General features: G+C 45.4%; 1 protein-coding gene across 1 annotated transcript in view; it reads left to right on the forward strand.

Annotated features, from left to right (window-relative positions):
* Positions 1 to 11: 11 nt before the first annotated feature.
* The window catches only part of PRKAA1 (protein kinase, AMP-activated, alpha 1 catalytic subunit), a 33,616-nt gene continuing 15,143 nt past the window's right edge, over positions 12 to 18,484 (forward strand). The window contains exons 1-2 of the mRNA XM_015409334.1: positions 12 to 141; positions 16,694 to 16,835. Of these exons, the coding sequence (XP_015264820.1) occupies positions 12 to 141; positions 16,694 to 16,835 (272 nt within the window). The remainder of the gene's footprint in view (positions 142 to 16,693; positions 16,836 to 18,484) is intronic.

An 18,484-nucleotide genomic window follows, 5' to 3' on the forward strand; every position in this document is an offset into this window, starting at 1 on the left:
TTCGCTCGCTTATGCGCAGGCTCGGGTCTTGGCGCAAGATGGCGGCGGCGGATAAACAGAAACATGAGCACGGGCGGGTGAAGATAGGGCACTACATCTTGGGGGACACGCTGGGCGTGGGCACCTTCGGCAAAGTCAAGGGTGAGCGCTGGGAAAGGGAGGCCCGGGCCGGCTTTCCCTCCTGGGGAGAACCGTGGTGGGGCTGAAGACTGTGCCCCGCTCTCACCAAAGGTTGGGGTGGGGGGGAACTGGAGGAATTGGCGTTCTCCTGCTAAGGGAATGGGGGATGCGGTAAGGAGAGGGGGATTACTTATTACCCTGGGATTGCACTAAGGGTTGCTTCCCCCAAATTATTTTGGGGGAAAGCCCACAATTTTTGGGAAAAGGGTTCCTCCCTACCTTTTGACTGGGGAAAGGAGGGGGGTGACTTCATGAGGAACTGTGTCCAAGAGGGATTAACGAGAGATTAAATACACCTGTCATGGGAATTTTTCCGAAAGCCTTGCTCAAAAGCGAGTTTAAGCAAGCCGGGTTGCCTTATGGTTTTTCTTTCAAAGTGGACGCAGTGCTCCGTGCAACGCGTGCACGTTTGCTTGAAAGTAAATCTCTGTAAGTGCCGTGGGCCTTTTCCTTGCAAGGAAGTGTTGTAAGAGTGGGTTCCTGCAGTCTGGTCGCCCTGAGCCTGTGCAAGTTTATTCAGGAGGAGGCCCCTGTGGCGTCCAGTAGTGCTTGTCTAAGGAAGGACGTGTCGGGGTTTGCTTTGAGAACAAAATATATTTGGATATTTCTAGTCTGTTGGAGACATGGAGACCTGTAAATTCCTGTCTGGACTCCCTATTGTTGTTATCCTCCAGCAATCCCCCTGCCATCCAAACCACTTCCCAGCCAGGGCTGGCTCCTTGTTCTTGCCTCATCCCGTTTCAGCCACTCCAGGGTGACGTCTTCATACCCCCCTCCAAGTGTACTGTAAGGAGTGTGTTGAGGTGGTGTGGTAGGAATGGCAAAAAAACCTAGAAATCTTGGTCTTCTGTGCTCTCAGGCTGGGAACACTTTGCAGCTGCGATCAACAGCTTGACTTTTTTTCCCCCTTGCAAAAGAACAGGCTAGCTGTGAATGTTAACCCAAGGTGATTGATAGGCGTGTGCACAGTCTCAAGTTCGGAGTGTACTTAAAACCTCCTTTCCCCCCCTGACTGAAAACTGGAAGTGAATGGTAAAAGCAGAATTTGCTTTGCTTGTGATTCCCTGGGCCAATCCTGCTAAAATCCGTAGCTGGAACATAGAATGGGCTAATGTAGATCTGGCTCGGTGTGGTAGTTCAGGTTGTGACAAAACAAGGCTTGGGAATTTGTAATGAAAATATAAAGCATTGTTGTCAACCAGCCAGGGATACTGTGGTTCAGCTGAATACTTATGTGTATTTTATTTATAATGTTTTTTGCCGCCTTTCTGTATTCGTTCTCAAGACAACGTGAAAACTGTAATCTGACACTATGAAATCATCAAACACACTAAAATAATAAAAGGACATGTAGCTTTAGCATTAAAAGGCTGCTGAAATAATTAAGGTGTTTGTTTGCCTCCTGAGTTGCAGTCGGGGTGTGGCATGGCAGGCTGTTCTTGGGAGCATAGGCTATAGTTGGGGTGCCACCAAGAGGCCTGTCTTTCCCCTGCTTTTGCTAAACCAGGGCACACCCAGGCTGTATTGCTGTCTTTGGAGGAAAAGCTAATTTTTCTGTGCCCTTGCTCCATGGCACCTCTGTTGATTGCAACTCAAGCCCTCCCCTCCCCCAGTCCCTAAAGGACTGCAGTTAGGAAAATAAAGAGGAGTAGAGCAAACCGGTCTCCAAAAGTGTTGCCTGAAGGTTCAGGAAAGAGACTGTATCCTTTTCCCCCTGTTTGCGAGTCTTTTTAAAGAATAGCCTGTGAGTTTGGATTCCCTGAGTAGTTAGCTTCTGCTGCTGGGTTTGGCTGGGCCTTATGCCTTTATTAAAATGCCTCTTGTATCATGCCTTTTCTTCTGTGGAACTCATGACAGTGTACAGAGGGTTCCCCAGATGTTTTCCTTCCAGGCCGTGACCAGAACTAGACCTCGGTTGCTGCATCTTGTGCCTTTCAGGGCCGACACTGCTTAGCTTCCGATATCTCACAAGATCAGGCTAGCCAGGGCTGAAAGAGCATGACTTCCCTGTCTTATTCCCAGATTACCTGGAAACAGGCCTGTAGCCATGGGGGGGACATTTGGGGGCAGCACCCCCATGGACGAGCCTCTGCCACACCCCGGGAGGATGCCAGACCCACCCCCAGCACAACGCGCTTTTTACCCCTGCCCGCCCTTGCCTCACCAACTTCCTGTCGCAGTCCCGGAAGGGGGAGGAAGCTGGGGGCATGCAGTGTGCTGCCCCCCTCCCCCACCACCCTCGCAGTGGCTGGAGCAGGGCCGGAGGGGAAGGAAGTTTCCTCTTTGCCAAAGAACTGGTATTAAGGTGAGGGAGAGATGCAGGCGGTGGTGGGGTGAGGGAGGGGAAGGGAGGGTGAGGAGGAGGCCAAGGGGAGAAGGGGGTGTTGAGTCCGGGTGCTCAGAGAAAAGACAGTGGGCTGCGTGCCTAGAGGAGAGCAAGAGGTTTGCTGGGCCCGGAGCACAAAAATCATCACCGCGGATCCTTGCCTGTCTTAATTGCTTCCATCTCCAACTGTGGTTAAAGAGACCGCTGCAAGGGACAGTTCCCTAACTCCCCTGGTGCCTCCCGCACCTCCCTTCCCCACGGCCGCTTCTGCTGTTACAATTTATGGGAGTGTGCAAATGGACATTTGGGAAATGTGGAGTCTTTTTCTTTGGCAGCACTGACCCAGCTCTCTGCCAGCCTTTAGTAAAGGCCTGAGCAAAGCCAGCTCTCCTGTAATATAAAGCCAGCTCCTGCGGGCTCCCTCCCATCCTCCCTCCCGGAAGTGCCCCCTCTTTGCCCCTCCCCCCGGGAAAATTTCTGGCTACAGGCCTGCCTGGAAATCTGTATGCTAGGAAAGTGCTTCTTTGGGTATGCTGTGTGCTGGTCATTGAGAACTTTAAAGTTGGTAATGTTTGGGGGGCTGATACTTTCAAGATGCTGGTTAACAAGACTCCAGTGCAGATGACTCAAAGGAAGAACAGCGTATATTTTGTGTCCCACATCAGTCAGGAGATTGTACATGTCCTCCATAATACCCTTTATTGGTGGTGGTGGAGGAAAGTACCATCGAGTCACAGCCTAAGTATAGCGACCCTGAAGGGTTTTCAATGCAAAAGATGTACAGAGGTGGTTTGGCAATGCCTGCCTTTGCATAGAGAGCCAGTGTGGTGTAGTGGTTAAGAGCAACAGACTGTATTCTGGAGAACTGGGTTCGATTCCACACTTCTCCACATGAATACCAGCTGAGTGACCTTGGGTCAGTCACAGCTCTTTCAGAGCTCTCACTCGGCCCCAAAAATAAGTAGCTCACCACCTAGTGGTGTATAACGCTAAAGAGTTAGAACTTTAGGCTGCCAGACAATCTTCAGATCTCCTGGCTATACTATTTATTCGATTTGTTATCCCGCCCTAACCCCTAAGGGTCTCTGGGCGGCTTACAGGGAGTGCTAATCACATTACCGAATCTAACCTAGGGCCACAGATATACAGGGGTAGTGACAACCCTACCAGGCACCCTTGTTGCGGCGGATCTTCGGTTGTTGTCCTGTTCTTGCGGCGGTAGTCGGCGGCGTCCTTTCCTGGTGCTGGTCTTCCCAGTTTTCCTTCTTTCCGGCTGTAGCGATTAATTTCCGGCCAGGACCAATCGCACTTCCGCGCATGCTCCGCTTGCGGCCTCTGTCCTGATGAGGCTCCGGCCTGCCGCGCTGCTCCGCCTCTGTGCCAGTTGGTCCGGCCCCTTCACTCGCTCGCTCCTACTACACACAATGCCATACGATATTAATTATTACCTCTGCATAGCATCCCTGGACATACTTGGCGGTCTCCATTTAAGTAACTAACCAAGCCGACCCTATGTAGTTTATGGGGTCTGACACGATCAGGCTAATCTGGGCCTTTTAGGGGGACACATAATGAAAGGTATTACAGTATTGACTCAAATGCAAGACTAGTTTTTCTCCCCCAGGTGTGCCATAAAAAGAGGGGGGGGGTTGTCTTACATTCACATACAAGTTACAGTTATATACAGAAGGTGCTGGTCTGAAGTTAAACAGTTAGATTCGAGTTCGATAGGACCTTAGAGACCAGCAAGAGTTTCAGAGTATTGCGCACTCGAGACTCAAAGATCCCTTCCTGAGACAATGAGTAGGAATGGAGACCTGAGTCTTTTTAACCCAGTCAGAAGGTGGGAGGGGTGCAGTAAAGAATGCTTGTAAAGCATAAAAGTTTTTATGGTGGCCATTCTTCCTCTTGAGTAAATACCATATATTAGGTATTATGGAGGCTGTGCTCTGAGTCTTTGGGTATTACATCGGGACAGACGTGCCTGCTAACAAGTTCAGTAGAATTTTGTACCAGTTTGAACCGAATAGCCTTCAGGCAGTATAAAGAACGCTGCAAATCAAGCATGAGCTTGAAAAGGAAGCATTGCGGATAACTTTCCAGGTGGAATCTAGTGCATTTAGGCTTTGTTTTGGCATTAGCAAGCTGCCATAATCTATTTGCGGCTAATCTCTGACAAGAAGAGCTTTCACTCTCCTCACGTTCCAGGTGCCTGTAGTGGTAATGGAAGGCCCCATCAAGGGAAAAGTCTTCCTGTACTGTTGTTCTCAGTGTTCAATTAGAGATGATGAAGAAGAGATTGGATTTATACCCTGCCCTTCACTACCTGAAGGAGTCTCAGAGCGGTTTACAATCTCCTTTCCCTTCCCCTCCCCAGAACAGACACCCTGTGAGCGGGGTTCTCTCTAAGCTGAGCTAGTGTGAGCTAGCTCACAGTTTTTTAGCCTCCGGCTCACACATTTTTGTCTTAGCTCCACAGAGCAAACTAATTTATGCAGTAGCCAAATCGCTCCCTCACAACTTTAATGCCAGTAGTTCACAATGTAGAATTTTTGCTCACAAGACTCTACAGCTTAGAGGGAGCACTGCCTGTGAGGTAGATGGGGCTGAGAGAGCTCTGAGAGAACTGCCCTTGAGAGAACAGCTCCAAGAGAACTGTGACTGACCCAAGGTCATGCCAGCAGCTGAGTGTGGAGGAGTGGGGAATCAAACCTGGTTCTCCCAAACTGGCTCTCCGAGATAAGATCCAAATAGCTGGACTTACAGCTTACTAGTCTACTCTGAGGAAAGCTGTTCACTTTCTTGCAGACATAACAGTTTCTGAAGTAGCTTCTTGCTGTTAAATGCAACCCAGCTATTCAAACATGTTACAGTGATGATTAAAGAGACTTCGTAATACTTTGTTCACATCAGGTTGCTGCGTGACTGTGATGTACTCTGGTTACTCTAGCCAACAAAATGGAAGTGTTTGTCTTGTAGTCTGGTTCTTCTGTGCACACTTACCTGAGAAGTTCCACTGAGCCTAATGGAGATTATGCCCAAGAAAGCATTGGATGCTCTAGCTTGAGAACAGCACTTAATTACTTATGTTGAGCCTTGTATAAAAATATCCATGATGCCCTGCTGCCAAAAAATGGTTATACAGTTGCATTCTTGATAGTTGCCAGTGATAATCCACGATAAGATTGCTTCATGACATTAGTAGTAAAGCATGTAATTAGCAGGCCTGTTATTTTTTCTTTACATAGAACAAAAACAGTATCTGCAGCATAACTGCTAGGTTTTTCTTTGTTTTAAATAAAGTGGAATAAAGCTGTTTATTTATTTATTATTTATTTATTTTATTTCATTTATACCCCACCCTCCCCGCACGCGGGCTCAGGGCGGCTTACACAGGCACAAAAGTGCGGTAAAAATACAACAAGTTAAAACAACTAAGGCACAAGTGCAGTAAAAGTCAACGGTTAAAACAGTTTAGGCAAAAATGCATATCTCACAGGATACATAAATGACTACAATACTTACTCCCTATTGCATATTCCAGTGGGTTCAAAAAAGGAGGGGGGGGATGCCATGGGCCATGATGTTTCAGCTGGCCAGTCAGCCTGACACGGCAGAACTGCTCTGCAGTCGCACGGTGGTGGTAGTGGCGACGGCGGCTCCTACTCAAAAGCCTGGCGGAAGAGCTCCATCTTGCAGGCCCTGCAGAACTGTACCAGGTCCCGCAGGGCCCTGATCTCCTCCGGGAGCTCATTCTACCAGGTAGGAGCTGCCACCGAAAAGGACCTAGCCCTTGTGGCAGCAAGCCTGGCCTCCTTGGGGCCCGGGGTCACTAGACGGTGTTGTGACCCCGATCGAAGTGCTCTTTGGGGCCTGTGTGGGGAAAGGCAGTCCCTCAGGTATGCCGGACCCTGGCCATGTAAGCACCAGCACTTTGAAGTGAATCTGGAACGCTATAGGCAGCCAGTGCAGTGCTTTCAGAACAGGTTGGATGTGGTCCCATCTAGAGGCACCCGCTACCAACCTGGCCGCCGCATTCTGCACCAGCTGCAGCCTCCAAATTTGCGACAAAGGCAGCCCCATGTAGAGAGCATTACAGTAGTCTAACCTCGAGGTGACCATCGCATGGATCACTGTGGCCAGATCGCCACGGCTAAGGAAGGGGACCAACTGCCACACCAGCCGTAGATGATAAAAGTTTGCTTTGGCAGTGGCCACCACCTGGGCCTCCATCGTTAAGGTGGGGTCCAGGAGCACTCCCAAGCTCCTAATCTCCGAAGCTGGCACCAAAGGTGCCCCATCGAAGGCCGGGAGCGGGAGCCCCAATCCCATACCACCCCGACCCAGGCACAGGACCTCTGTCTTCGCCGGGTTCAGCTGTTCATGCAAATCTTAATGAAGAAACCATCTCCCCACTTGCAAGTGCTTTGAGGGCAGATTTAACAGATATTTGGTTCGCATCTGCTGTTATGCTTGCTGCTTGCTGCTGTCTCAGGCAGGATTTTGAATGAGATGAGTCACTGAATGTACAAATCAAAAGTGCCAGATTTCTAGCAGTCTCCTAGCATCTGTGACTAATACCGGCAAAGCTGAATTGGCATAAGGAAAGTCGAGTGTTGGCGTGATAGTAACCAAGTTAGAGACAAATCATTGGTGTTCTTGGAGTGGGGGGGGGAGGCTATGGTGCAGTGATAGAACTCACGCTTTGAGTGCAGAAAGTCCTGAGATCAGTCCTTATATGTAGGTGGACCTTGGTGGGTGTTAGGAAAGGCTTCCTGCATGAGACCTAGTTGCCAGGCAAAGTAGTGGGTAAATAACTGAGCTAGGTGAGTTAGATCACTGATCTGGTACAAGACAGCTTTAGACGTATCCTTGCCTATGGAATTTGCTGTAGGGATATCTGTGACATGGAAGTGCTTGAAATGGCATCACGCATGCGAGTAGAACATTAATGCACCATCTAAGCCTTGAGCTAGCTCCCCACAAAACATTTGAACATTCTTCCTCCTTAAGCATTTTGATTTTGGCTTTGGACTGTTGTTGGACAGAATTGGGGTGTGGGTGTTAGAGCCCTGTTTGGGCAGAATGAAGCAATGCTCTGTTCCTTCTTGTGTGTCTTCACAGGAAATTGCAGTTATGTTGTCACTGGGTAAGGTCCTTTTTTGTTGTTGTTGCAGTGAGAAGGAGCCATCAATTTGGAAAGAAAATTATTTCCCTTCTGAACCTGCCTGATTTAGTTCTTTTGGTGAATGTTTCACTGTGAAAATTCCATTGTCGACCCAACCTCTATTAAGACAACCCAGCAAATATCCTGTGGTTTGCTTACTTAGAAGTCGCTCCCGCTATGTTCCACGGAGCTTGCTGCTTGCAGCCTTGGACAGAAATTCCGGGGCCTTGTTTTTCTGCCTCGAAACATTTCATCCCACGAAATGAGCTTGGAAACCATTAGAGCAGAAAACATAAATCTGATAATATTATTGGCCTGCTAATCTTCCAGCATTTTAAATTTCCTTAACAATCCAAATGTAGCTGTTGTAGAAATGCTCTTTTATTTTACAAAACTCGCTCTGCTGCATTCTCTTTGTCAGGTTCACACCAGAAGGATGCGCAGTGGTGCCTTTTGTGTTATGATGCTGAGGCTTAGGGATGATGTCCATCCTATGCAGGCCCACCTTGTACCATCTTTATTGGTTTTGGGACAATGATATAAACCTCTGTGTCCTGGCTGGCCTTCGGAAATGTTGGGCACCTTTTCTGAGCTCTGTTTCAGAGTGTCGCTGTGCTAGTCTGTAGTAGAATTCTAGATTCGTGTCCAGTAGTAGCACCTTAGAGATCAACAATTACCTTAAGAGATCATACCCTGAAGATCTTGTTGGTTTGTAAGGTGCTGCTGGACTGGATTCTAGCTTTTCCTCTGCTTGTTTGCAAGGAAGCTGGTATCATGGCCCTAAATCAGTGGTAGATTGAACTATTTGTGTGTGTTTTAGTATGTGCGTTTCTTTGGGCATAAGTGGCTTTTAAATTTATTTATTTTTAAAAAACCTACCTAATGACTTTAGATGATGAACTGTAGCCTGGAGTAAATCCATCTGGCAAATCCACCCGTCCGTCCGCCCCCCAGTGTCTTACTGTCATAGTTGACAGCATGCTGGGTTAGAATGTTTGTTTCATAAAATTGCAAATCCTGGCCCTTGGCAGGCCCAGTGCATTGACCCGAGTCAACAGTACCACTGTGTACTGTGGGTCTTGAATCAGATTCAGCTCATCCTTTGTTGTTGGAAACAATACTCGTGCTCTAGCGTTACTGTTTTCTTTTATAGTCATTCTGTATAACTTTTAAACTTTTGCTGAAACAGGGTTGTGTTGTGCAGGCTCTGTGCCAGGCAAAACTTATCCTAGAAAGCTTCAAAAGTGAGGTTTTCAGAGTGTGATAGCTGGGAGTTCTGGGAATGAAATGCAAGGACATCACTTTGTCCTTTGAAATTAAAAACACACTATACTGCTGAGGACTGGCAAGTACATAAGAACGTGAGAAGAGCCCTGCTGGATCAGACCAGTGGTCCATCTGGTCTAGCTGCCTGTCTCACACAGTGGCTAACCAGTTCCTTTGGAGGTCCAGCAACAGGGCATAGAGGCTGAGGCCTTCCCCTAGTTCCCTCCTGGCACTGGTGTTCAGAGGCTCTCTACCTCTGAACATGGAGGGTCTCTTTAGTCACCATGGCTAGCAGCCACTGATAGACCTGTCCTCCAAATAATTAATTCCCCAAATCTGTATTCAGGCTTGTAAAACAGAGTCTCGCCCACTAGCTTGCATCCAGTAAAATGTCTCCAAATGAGCACTAAGTTAGGAAGATCAAGCATTTGTTTCTTTTTTTCTTTCAAGCCATCAGAGATTTTTGAGCAAGCAGGCGGGCCTGTGTTTGTTTGTTTTTAAAATGTGAATTCATAATTTCTGAAGGTTTGACACTCCTTGGAAAGTAAGTTTTCATACATGATATAAATCTGTTTTGACTAGTTTTGAAGAGCTTGCCTTTCCCCCCTTGCTCAACGCTGGAAACCGCTTAACAGGAAGTGAGGGGAAGTGGCTCCTTTTCTACTTTCCCACAGAAACCTAGACAATGGCATGAACCCTTCAAGCTCACTTTGAACTCCACGATTGAGTTAGTGAGGTAAAGCGGCCAGCAATCTTTCATCCATGGATGCTGGCCAGAGTCAGGGGCTCTGAATTTTTTCGTGTGCTTCCCAGAGATGTCCGTAAGTTTCGGGTTAAAAGGCTGTGTCTTGGCAAATTGGCTGGGTTGGGTGATTTGGAGCTCTCCTAGAAAGAGAAAAGGGTGTAGCCCTATTGTTCGGTTTGAACAAAATGCCAGGAATCATCCCTGCAAAGGTGAAGAGGAAATTTAGGTCACTGGTAACAAAAGCAACTAGGTGCAGAGAGATGTTTTTTCTCCTTTGGAAGCCAAGAGCTGTATGAAAACGAATGTTCCATTGCGAGTTCCTTGGGGAACAAATCTGCTTAGGAATTTCTAAGGGAAAATTCCCTTATCTGAATATTTAGATGTGACCTTGGCATTTGTTCATAGTTTGATTGTTAACATTTCTAGCTTACCCTTTAGCCAAGAGGCAGAGGGTGGGTCATGTAGTTGAGTTGTATTCGCTTAACAGCAAAACTTTTCAGAAGTCATGTGCAGTTTTATCTGACAGTCATGAAGGGGATGTGTGAAGCGGACCAAACTACGTGCCCTGCCCACCCTTGCAGGTCTTTCCACCCACCTCTTTACCCAAGAAATAATGCATATCCTCCATTTGGCCTGCTGTAGTCGCTAGTGGTGGAGGAATTCCCTGTAAGGAACAGACAGCAGATACAGCTGTGTAAAATTTGTGTAGAAAAACATGGCCTGAGGATGGGGACAGTGCTACAAAATTTCTTCAGAGGTTTGGCAAATCAGCTCCAAATCTATTAGGCTAATCTTTGTCCATCATTAGCAGAAATCTTTGACTGTCAATACAAAGCTGCATTTGCATGCTTGACTTGCCAGCATCCATTTGGCTCGCTGTTGGTCCTTTTCTATTATTTCCTTCATTTGGGAGAAGGGCTTTTTTTTTGGAAGAAGCTCTATTGCCTTTTTATAGGCTCCTTGATCAAGCTGTTTTGTTCCATCGGCACATTTTTATGCCATGCTGGTATTTTTTTGACCATGTTCTTTAAAAAACAACAGCCATAGGCTGTTAGATCAGATAGTTAATTTAGATCAAAGGTCTGCAGCCTTTTTTGAGCCTATGGACATCTTTGGAATTCTGACACCGGGTAGTGAGTGCAGCCACAAAATGGCTGCTTCACGTGGTGAGTGCAACCACAAAATGTCAGGAAGTGAGGTCGCACATAACTCTTAACAGTAACTCTTCAGTGAGCAAAGCTTCATTTAACAGGATGCCTTTTGAAATGAACACATTGTTTAAAAATGTTTTCTTTCATATGCACAGCTTACTTTCAGTCACGCAGTGAAGATTCGTATGCTGTGGAGGTGGCAGCTGCCAAGGCAACGTCTTGAAAATCTACTGAGCGAATCAGATTGCCAGTGGCCAGTCAGAAGCCCTGCTGAGCAGCAACCCCACCTGGCCCTGCCCACTTTCTAAAAACACTGTTGGGCACCAGGAAAGCTGTCAGAGGGTGTCAGGCACCATGTTGGGGACCCCAGTTTAGGTGATCCGGGGGCCTTACTCAGGCACTGAAAATGTCAGAGATCTGAACCCTCTGGGAAGATCTCCTCAGTCATGATGTTCACTGGGTGACTTTGGGCTACTCACTCCTTCTCAGTTTAACATACCTCACAAGGTGGTTGTGAGGGTAAAAATGGAGGAGGAGAAGAACTGCATAGTCCACCATGAACTACGTGGAGAAGGTTTTGACCAGTAACACCACCAACCCAGCAATATCTCACACAGCTTTTGAGAGTCTCTTCAGCTTCAAAAGTAGCAGTGTTCCCTCTAAGCATAGTTAGTGTGAGGTAGCTCACAGCTTTTTAGCCTCCAGCTCACATATTTTTGTCTTAGCTCAGGAAGGATGGCTCCAGGGCAAACTAATTTATGCAGTAGCCAAATCGCACACTCACAGATTTAATGCCAGTAGCTCACAAAGTAGAATTATTGCTCCCAAGACTCCACTGCTTAGAGGGAACACGTGTCATGTGGTGAAAATCTTTGGTTCTTTAACTGTAAGGTGTGGTACTCATTTTAAACTTACTTAGTGCATTTTTATCTCTCCCTTCTTCCAGGGAGCTCAAGATGGGGTATGTTGTTCTTCCTTCCTCTATTTCATCCTGTGAAGTAGGCTAGGCTAAGAATGATTGGCTCATGGTCACCCAGTGAGCTTCCTGGCAGGAGATTGAGTGGGTCCCCCAGATCCTCGTCTGATAATCTAATCACAGCACTATGCCAGCTCTCTCCTAGATAAACCTCTGCTACAATGTGTGTGACTATGCAAGGCTTTGAAGACTTTTTAGTTCTCGATCAGACAAAAAAATGCAAATATGACCTCCAGGTAAATGAATACCTTCTGCATGTCTTCTCAAGAAAAAAAAACCCACAGCAGAATTAGTTGTTCCTAGTTGATTGTAGAGTCGTTTCAACTTTAAAAAATAGCCATGATTGAGAGCATGGCATTATGGCGTTGTCTAACACCCCCTCCCCCCAACTAGGTATTTTAAGAAGAAAAGGCTGCGGGGAGAGAGAACAGCAACCAGGAGGAAGGGGGAAGAAGCAGAGACTGGAGAATGGGAGTGGAAAGAGGAAGCAGAGGCCGTAACAGGATTGGTGGGGATGAACTGAGAAAGTGTCAGGTCCCCAGCTAAGTCACTCTCCACACACACTGTTGGCAGTGAAATGCTTTATTAGAAATTTGCTTGCTGTAGGTATGAGAACTTTTGTTAGGACTGAAGAAAACCACGGTGTTTGGTGTAGCGGACTCAAATCTGGGAGAACCGGGTTTGATTCCCCACTCCTCCACTTGCACCTGGCTGGATGACCTTGGGCAAGCCGTAGTTCCGATAAGAGCTGTTCTTGAAAAAGAGCTGCTTCTGTCAGCCCCACCTACCTCACAGGGTGTCTGTTGTGGGGAGGGGAATGGAAAGGAAAGGAGTTTGTAAGCTGCTCTGAGACACCTTTGGGTAGTGAAGGACGGGGTATAAATCCAATCTCTTCTTCTCTCTTCTCTTCTTCAAAAGTATAAAATTCCACACTCTCACACGTCACATCTACCCCTTAGTGTTTCTATGGCAACACAGGCAGATATATGGTGCCCTATCTGACCTAGGCTAGGCACAAAGAATCTTCAAGGTCAGTCTCATGAGAACCAACACTTGGGGCACAACTTAAGGAATAATTATGGCCGCTACTCCCATGCACTCATATACCCTCCCCCCAAGAATTCAGTATGACAAGCGAAGGGAAGGGCTTGAGCTTGACAGAAAGCAGCAATGGCAGGAATGTAGGTTGGCGCTGAAGTGGTAACTGGGAGGGTACATGAACCAGTGAAGAGGAAGAAGGGGTTGTTTTATAACCCAGGTGGTCTTTTTAAAATGTAAGTTGCAAGTGCTGTTCTTCAGGGACATTGTTTACAAGTATGAATGTAACTTTTTTTTACATGGACAAAGCTGTAGACCCAGATCAGTATGCTTTTTTGGGAGAGGAATTTCACCCCTCAATATCCACAGCCGAGCCTGTCCTTTAAATTTTTCTGGGTGTGTTTAGAGACAGCTTTTTCATGTTGCTTTTAATATGTAACTTTTTCATAGAGGAAGATTTTATATCAGAGACATTGACTCAAAATATTTTACAGTATGGCATTGGTATCTGGTTACATAGAAGCCCAACTTAAAATATGACATAAGGCCATTGAGAGAATAAAGTACCACTGGTTAACAATTGTAATAAAAATCTGAAAAGCTATAAAATGGCATATCAGCAACAAATAAAACATCCTCAGATTATTAAAATTCACCCTCTCACTTTAAATCCCTGCTAGAATATTGGGGGGGGAGGATTTGTTTCTGTTTTTCTAAAAATAAAAGCAGCTGGCCTGGATAATTTATTTAAGGGTTCTGACAATGAGGTTGTTGCTGCTGAAAAAGTCCTTCTTTGGCATTGGAGTGAATTTGGTTTACATTGGAGCGCCTACAATATGTGAATATTTTAGTATTCCCCGCCCCCTCATTTCAGTTGGATTTTTGTTTGGAAAATATACATCAGTTCAGTTAGAAGTTGGTGTCTTAAGAGACCTCACAACAAAATTACATGCACAGTGTTTTTGCAGCAAAGCAAAGTGTGCCAAAGGTGAACTGAAACTTGGTAAAACTTAACTGGGAAGGTGATGTGTCTTGCACAGATAGCTAGTGCCTGCGTTGTCTAGCTTGCTGTCTTATGTGGAGATGAGCGCACTGTAAATTATTAAAAGAGCCAGAGTTCTGGAAGAGTTGCAGCGTCATCTCTCCTTGTGCCAACTGTAGTAAAATGGCCTTGATGTTTTTGAGTTTCACCAGACACCTGATCAAGCAAAATAAGTGTTCAAAATATTCAACAAAACTGTCTAGAGTTCTGTTTTTGTAATGAGCAGGGTATCGTTTTCTCTGGAAATCACCAAGACCACCTTACATTGATGATCTTTAGTGTTACATTTTCTTGTGCATATTGAAATGGAAACACAACCTAGTGGCTTTTCTCCCAGCTAGGACAGATTCTGTATGTCATTCTTAATGTCTGATTTGTAATGTAGTTTTTGGACTAGTCTCCAAGTTCTCAAATGGATTTGTGTCAGGTTTTTTGCTTCTCGTTAATTAGTCTTCATATTTTTAAAAAAAATCAGTTAAAATATTAGTGTGTTTGGGTTTGTTGGACAGTTTTTCATTTCATGTGTTGTTGCTCCTTCCACACGGCTCAATGAAACTTTCCTCTTGTATCGCATTTTAAGTGTTTTTGTAGTTGAATGTGGTGTCAACCTCTCTGCTCTGTAACTACCTATTGTGTGGCTTATCCAGTTTATCACAACTTACCGTTTTGAAATTGAAGTCACCTCTGCTGCTGTCTCCTCTCTCTCCCCTCCCAACCCACTCCATAAACTTTCATCCACCAGTATAATAATGAGCTTCTGGGTTCATAAATCCACATTTCCCTAAAGGCTGATAACAGCATTCTTTTTCTCAGCTATTTTCCACAACTGTTTCTGTTGAATGATAATTGCACTGAGACAGAATGTTCCTTGAGAAACTAAGCCTTTGTGCTTAATACATAAAATGTATGCTGGCAGATTTTCAGGTGTAATTCTGTTTCTTTATTCTATAAACCAGTAGTGGCTAGTAAACATTTTTAATTTATGTGGCTTCAGATGTCCATGTGAAATCCAAAAAAAGCACTCAAAGAAAATGCAGGCTGAGTGAAGCCTTTTTAATAGTTGATGCAATACAATAACACGTGTGAGGCCTGAAGAAATTATGGGAACAGGATGTGTGGAATGTCCATGGAGGGGAACACAGGCTTTCCCTGTCAATCTCTGCTTTCCAAACTGTCAAGCAATTTATACGTGATTGAGCTGGGCTAGCTATTGGGGTCTGGCAATTCTTCTGCTGGTACCAGAGGGCTGTACTGTTGGATCTGAGGCTTACGTGTGACATCAGTAAGTAGAATCATCCACCAATATGATCAAAAAAGAATCAGTATGAAAATATTTATTTTACTTCACTTACACTCTGCTTTTCTGCCCAATGGGGACCCCGAGTGGCGTACATCATTCTCTTCTCCTCCCATTTTATCTTCGCAAGAATCCTGTGAGGTAGGGTAGGCCGAGTGTGTGTGAGACTGTCAAGGCCACCCAGCGTCTTTCCATGGCAGAGCAGGGATTTGAACCTGGGTCGACCGGGTCCTAGTCTAGCACGCTGAACACTATACCAACACACTGTGCTTTTGTGATGATTTTTTGCCCTCCCATGTGTCCAGTGATGGGAGCGGAACGTTTTCCAGAAATAGGTCTGGATCCCATGGAGTACTTCAAATGGCTGTCAGTAAAGTGGAGTTTTGTTGTCTCTCCCCTCTTATTAGAGCCTCAAATGCACCCCTCGTGCTGTTTCTGGGGGACAGGGGACCGCCACAGACAAGGTGAGGGGGGAGACAAAGGTGGGATGGGAGAATTGGTGAAAATTACCCCTCTTCTCTCAGTGGAAGTCCCATGTAGGCGCTATAGAATTTTTTTCTGAAAAACTCCCCCCCTCCCCCAGTGTGGAAGATATTCCATGTATACGAATCCATTGTTCTATAACACTAAGTCGTAACATAGTTAAAAGATATAGTGCCAGTCAAATTTGGCAGGTTTTTTGTAATTAATTTTTTTCAGGTGATCACCCTTAGGAATCACATGCTTTGTTTGTTAAAATATATATACCCCACCTTTCCGCTTAGCTCATGGCAACTTACCATAATAATTAAAGCATTGCAGATCAAAAACCGAAATAAAATAACAAACATCTCTTTCACACAGATACCATAAATACTCTTTATTTTCTCTTATTGCACATTTCAATTCATTTGCTTTTGCTTCAATTCATTTCTCTTATTGCACATTTCAATTCATTTGCTTTTGGTTTTTGATAAAACTCTTGAGATGTATGCGGTACGCTACAAGTATTCCATGCTAGTTTAAAGTTTCATTTCTAAATGTAAGTAAAACATTCCAGGTAGGATCTTTGTCAGTTTAGGGCATGGGTACATTTTCCCCACTTAGTATTTTCCCAGAGTGTTTATATCATGGAGGGTTAACAGCCAAAAGTTTGAAAACTACCTCTTTGACGTTAAGCTAAACTGCTGATAAGTAACATTCTCACCTACCTCATTGTGATGCATTATCGCTGATAAGTAACATTCTCACCTACCTCATTATCACTAGTGTTGACTGCTGGTTGATTTGTGATTCGAGCATCCGGGTGGTACTGCTGTATGTCTACTTAGTAATAAAGGCGTCAGTTGTGTCCTGTTTCTATAGTAGTGCCCAAAGTCACTTGCTTTTACTTGTGAGAAGTTGCCCGGAGATAAATGTGTATAATATTATAATAACTTACAAATGAAAGGGTCCCACCGAACGACTTCCTGAGAGGTCCCCGTCCCCTGTTTCAAAACAACAATTTTCCAACCCTTTTGTTGTAGTTGGCAAACACGAACTGACCGGCCATAAAGTTGCAGTGAAGATCTTGAACAGGCAGAAGATTCGCAGCCTTGACGTGGTGGGAAAAATCCGCAGAGAGATTCAGAATCTGAAGCTTTTTCGGCATCCACACATAATCAAGCTGTAAGTTCACGGGACGCCTTCTGTCCCTCAGTAATCCCCCCGTTGCATGAGAAAACTGAGCCTTCCCATTCAAACATTAAAATAAGTACTGGCAGGTTTGATTCTGTTTCTTCCGTATGCTGTAAAGCCATAATGGAAAGCAGCCATCTGCATCTCATGGAGCCGGTGTACTTGGGGAAGGCACTTTGCTGAAAGATAGCTTAAGAAAGGGTACTGTGCTTCTAAGAAGCCTTTGGAGGGTGGAAAATATCTCCTGTGAGTCCTGTGGGAAACCATGGGAGACTTAATTAAGATTGGAGTCACAAAGAATGCCATCACTCCTTGGCAAGCAGCTGAATGGTCATCAAGTGCATCAGTGCCTTCCATAGTTGGTGACTGCCCACTTCTCTTGAAGAGAAGGAGGAGAAGAGATTGGATTTATACTCCGCCCTTCACTTGGAGTCTCAGAGCGGATTACAGTTTCCTTCCCTTCCCCTTGCAGCCATTGCAGCTGATAGGAGCCAGCCACCATAAGGCTGTCCTGTATATGTGTGTATATATATATATATATATTTACAACTGAGGAAAATGCAATATAGTCCTGTTACAGCTATGCTTGCAAAAGGTACACAGTTCTTTTGTAGTCTGAGGGCAAGTTTTGGGTATGTGCACAGTCATCACTGCCCTGCCCTGTGCCTTCCGTCGTGCAAATGCAAAAGGTATTGCTTATAGTCGGGATTTTTTTTTTACCAAACATCAGGGTATCATTAGGGTGGTGCTAGTCTTACCTGCCCCCCCCCCCCAGCTTCAGAGTGTTGTGGCAACTGCAGACTTAGAAGACTGCTGGGAGCGGCTCCTAGAATGACACTGTGATAATGGGGGTGGGGGTGGTGGCAAAAACTCCGGTAGTTCTAAGGAATAGGTAGTGTCATAGGAGAGGAGGGAGTAGGAAGAGTGGCAGAATTGGGAATGTGATGGCCACACCTTTGAATGCATGGGGCTGCCTAGTATGGAGCAGACAAAACTGCCACTGTTCTTTCATGGTCTGTATTGTCTGCTCTGACTGGCTGTTGGCTCTCCAGGGTCTCCGTTGGAGGTGTTTCTTGATCCAGTTAAGTGCAGGTGCCCGGAATCAGCGTTCAAAGCAGATGCCCTACCAGTGAGGCGCGACTCCTCCCATTAACATATAATTTACGTGAAATGTTTGATATGGTTGCTGGTTAGTATCATCTTAGCTAGTTTGTCTAATAAATGACAAATTCTCTGGTTTTGAAATCCAGTAACCAAACAAGTCCTGTTTTGAGCCAGTTGCATCCTGCCTCCATGCCCTGGCTTTATTATGCTGTGTTTTGACAGGTGGAAAAGAGAAATTTGTAGTGGGGATCCTCCCCTGTCTGTAATTAAAGGACAATATTGGCAAGACCTTGTTAAAACATTGATGGGGAGTACTGAAACAGGATTATTCTGAAGCTTTAATGATGAATCATGGATTATTTTGAGTTAAGGATTAGGGACTTTATATAGCCAAATAGTCAATTTCTAATTCAGACTGCACTGAAACCCCCAGAACATCCACATACACATTAAAATGCATTAAAATAAGCACGTTCCTTTGAATGAATGCCTGTTCATATGTTAGTGGTGGAATGCACTACATTTGAAGATCCTTG

Source organism: Gekko japonicus, unplaced genomic scaffold (genome assembly GCF_001447785.1).
Source record: "Gekko japonicus isolate JY-2015 unplaced genomic scaffold, Gekko_japonicus_V1.1 scaffold650, whole genome shotgun sequence".
Taxonomy (NCBI): domain Eukaryota; kingdom Metazoa; phylum Chordata; class Lepidosauria; order Squamata; family Gekkonidae; genus Gekko; species Gekko japonicus.